The sequence below is a fragment of the Mesoplodon bidens genome, assembly GCF_964165515.1.
Source record: "Mesoplodon bidens genome assembly, chromosome: X".
Lineage (NCBI taxonomy): Eukaryota > Metazoa > Chordata > Mammalia > Artiodactyla > Ziphiidae > Mesoplodon > Mesoplodon bidens.
In genome coordinates, this window is record NC_138163.1 from 78,075,841 (window position 1) to 78,077,907 (window position 2,067).

General features: G+C 47.1%; 1 protein-coding gene across 1 annotated transcript; it reads right to left on the reverse strand.

The window, feature by feature from the left end:
• Positions 1-351: 351 nt before the first annotated feature.
• Positions 352-1,077, reverse strand: LOC308608933 (ferritin light chain-like). Its single transcript, XM_081222310.1, has one exon. It carries the CDS (start codon positions 964-966, stop codon positions 505-507), a length of 462 nt encoding a protein of 153 aa, XP_081078436.1. The 5' UTR covers positions 967-1,077; the 3' UTR covers positions 352-504.
• Between the last annotated feature and the right edge of the window lie 990 nt (positions 1,078-2,067).

The window sequence follows — 2,067 nt, forward strand, 5'->3', positions numbered from 1 at the left end:
ATTAGAAGATGAGCAATACAGAGATACAGGCAAGAAGGTCATATGAAGATGGAGGCAGAGATTGTTGTTATGCTGCCACAAGTGAAGGAACACCAGGAGCACCAGAAATTGGAAGAAGCAAGGGAAGATTCCCCCCCTAGAGCTTTGGAGGGAGCATGGCCCTGCCGACACCTTGATTTTGGATTTCTGGCCTCCACTGTGAAATAATGAGTTTCTATTAAACCACCAAGTTTGTGGTAAAGTGTTGCAGGAGTCCTAGAAAAGTAATACAGGGGGATTAAAGAAAGGCATTAGAAAGGACATGACACTTCGAGGACCTTAAAGGAAGAGAAGGATTTTTTTTTCTTTAGCTGCTGCAAAAAGCTTTATTGTTTCCATTTGGTCCAAGGCTTGGGAGAGGGCTCCAGGGTGGTTAAAAACTGCCTGGTGGCTGCAGAGACGGGCTTCAGGCAGAAGCCCTGACACCAAAGGGGCTCCTCAAAGGCCACTGGGCTCCGGAGGCTCCTAGTCGTACTTGACGGTGAGCCTTTCAAAGAGATACTCGCCCAGCCCAACCTGGGGACCAGCCAGCCTGCAGAGGTTGGTCAGATGGTCACCCATCTTCTTGATGAGTTTCACCTCCTCATCTAGGATGTGGCTCTCCAGGAAGTTGCAGAAATGGGGGTTTGCACGGGCAGAACCCAGGGCATGCAGATCCAAAAGGGCCTGGTTCAGGTTCTTCTTCATGTTAATGGCAGCTTCCATAGCATCCTGGGTTTTACCCCACTCATCCTGAGATGGCTTCTGCACATTCTGGAAGAGGGCGCGGCCACTGTGCTGGTTTTGCCTTTTGAAGAGACGCTCGGCGCCCTCACGCTTCTCTTTGGCCAATTCGCAGAAAAAGTGGCTCACGCCCTCCAGAGCCACATCATCGCGGTTGAAATAGAAGCCCAGAGAGAGGTAGGTGTAGGAGGCCCACAGACACATGTTGACCAGGTGGTTGTAGGTGGCCTACACCTCGGTGGAATAATTCTGATGAATCTGGGAGCTCATGGTTGATCGGTAATAAGGAGTTAATCTCAAAAAAATGGTGTTGGCTGGTCCCGGTGACCAAGGATAGCTGAATGGCTGGCTCCGAAGGTTGCGACTTGAAAAAGGGTTGGAGGATGGTCAGAGGCTGAAGCAAAGGGCATCCCTGGGTCTGTTCTGTCCAAACACTGTTGAAGCAAGAGACAGATCCGGGGGACCACCGAGCGCACTGCCGAAGAGAAGAATTTTGATATGCAGAAGAGCACAAAGGGAATTCCAAGCTGAGGGAACAGCATAAGGAAAGACATGGACATATTAAATGGAGAATGTCCTGTGGTTGGAGTGCCAGCTATGTAGAGCTGGAAAGATACTGGAACTATTTCATGATTATTAGCCTAGGGATTTTGACATTTTGTTATTCAGACTTTAGGAAGCCATTGAAGATTCTGAAGGTTTGAAGTAACGAGAGAGAATACCCTGTTATTTAACAAAGCTGAGGACACTCGTTGACTGCTCTGTGTGTGTGTGTTGACTCCACATTTCCTAGATGCCAATGGATTGGTTTGTATGTAGCCAAAGAGGGTGCTCAAGGAGCATTTGTGTTACATGATGGGAACATATCTTTTCTTGCCTTGTTCTGCACTTGCTCTTTTGAAACACATCCTCCATTCTGGGCAGGATCTAATTAGGACCACATATTTTGCTGCGTAATCCCCAGTGAAATGTCCTTGGGGATTTGACATGATTGCCTATATGGATGGAGCTGGAGAGGTTAGTTCAGGGAAGGCCAGGCCTCAAACTCAACCAGAGCTTCTGTTTCCTTCCTATAGTCATCTTTTCTCACTCTCCTTTTACCTGTATTATTTGTTCCATGATCTGAGACAGTCATTATTCACCACATTACACTATCACCATCACCATCATCACCACCATTACCAACATCAGCAGTAGGAACAATAGTTAATGAACAGAGTAAAAGGAAGATACAACAGGAACTACTAGTGTGGATAGAAGGAAACTCATGCCTTCATTAATGACTTAGGAAAGTTTTCCTGCAGA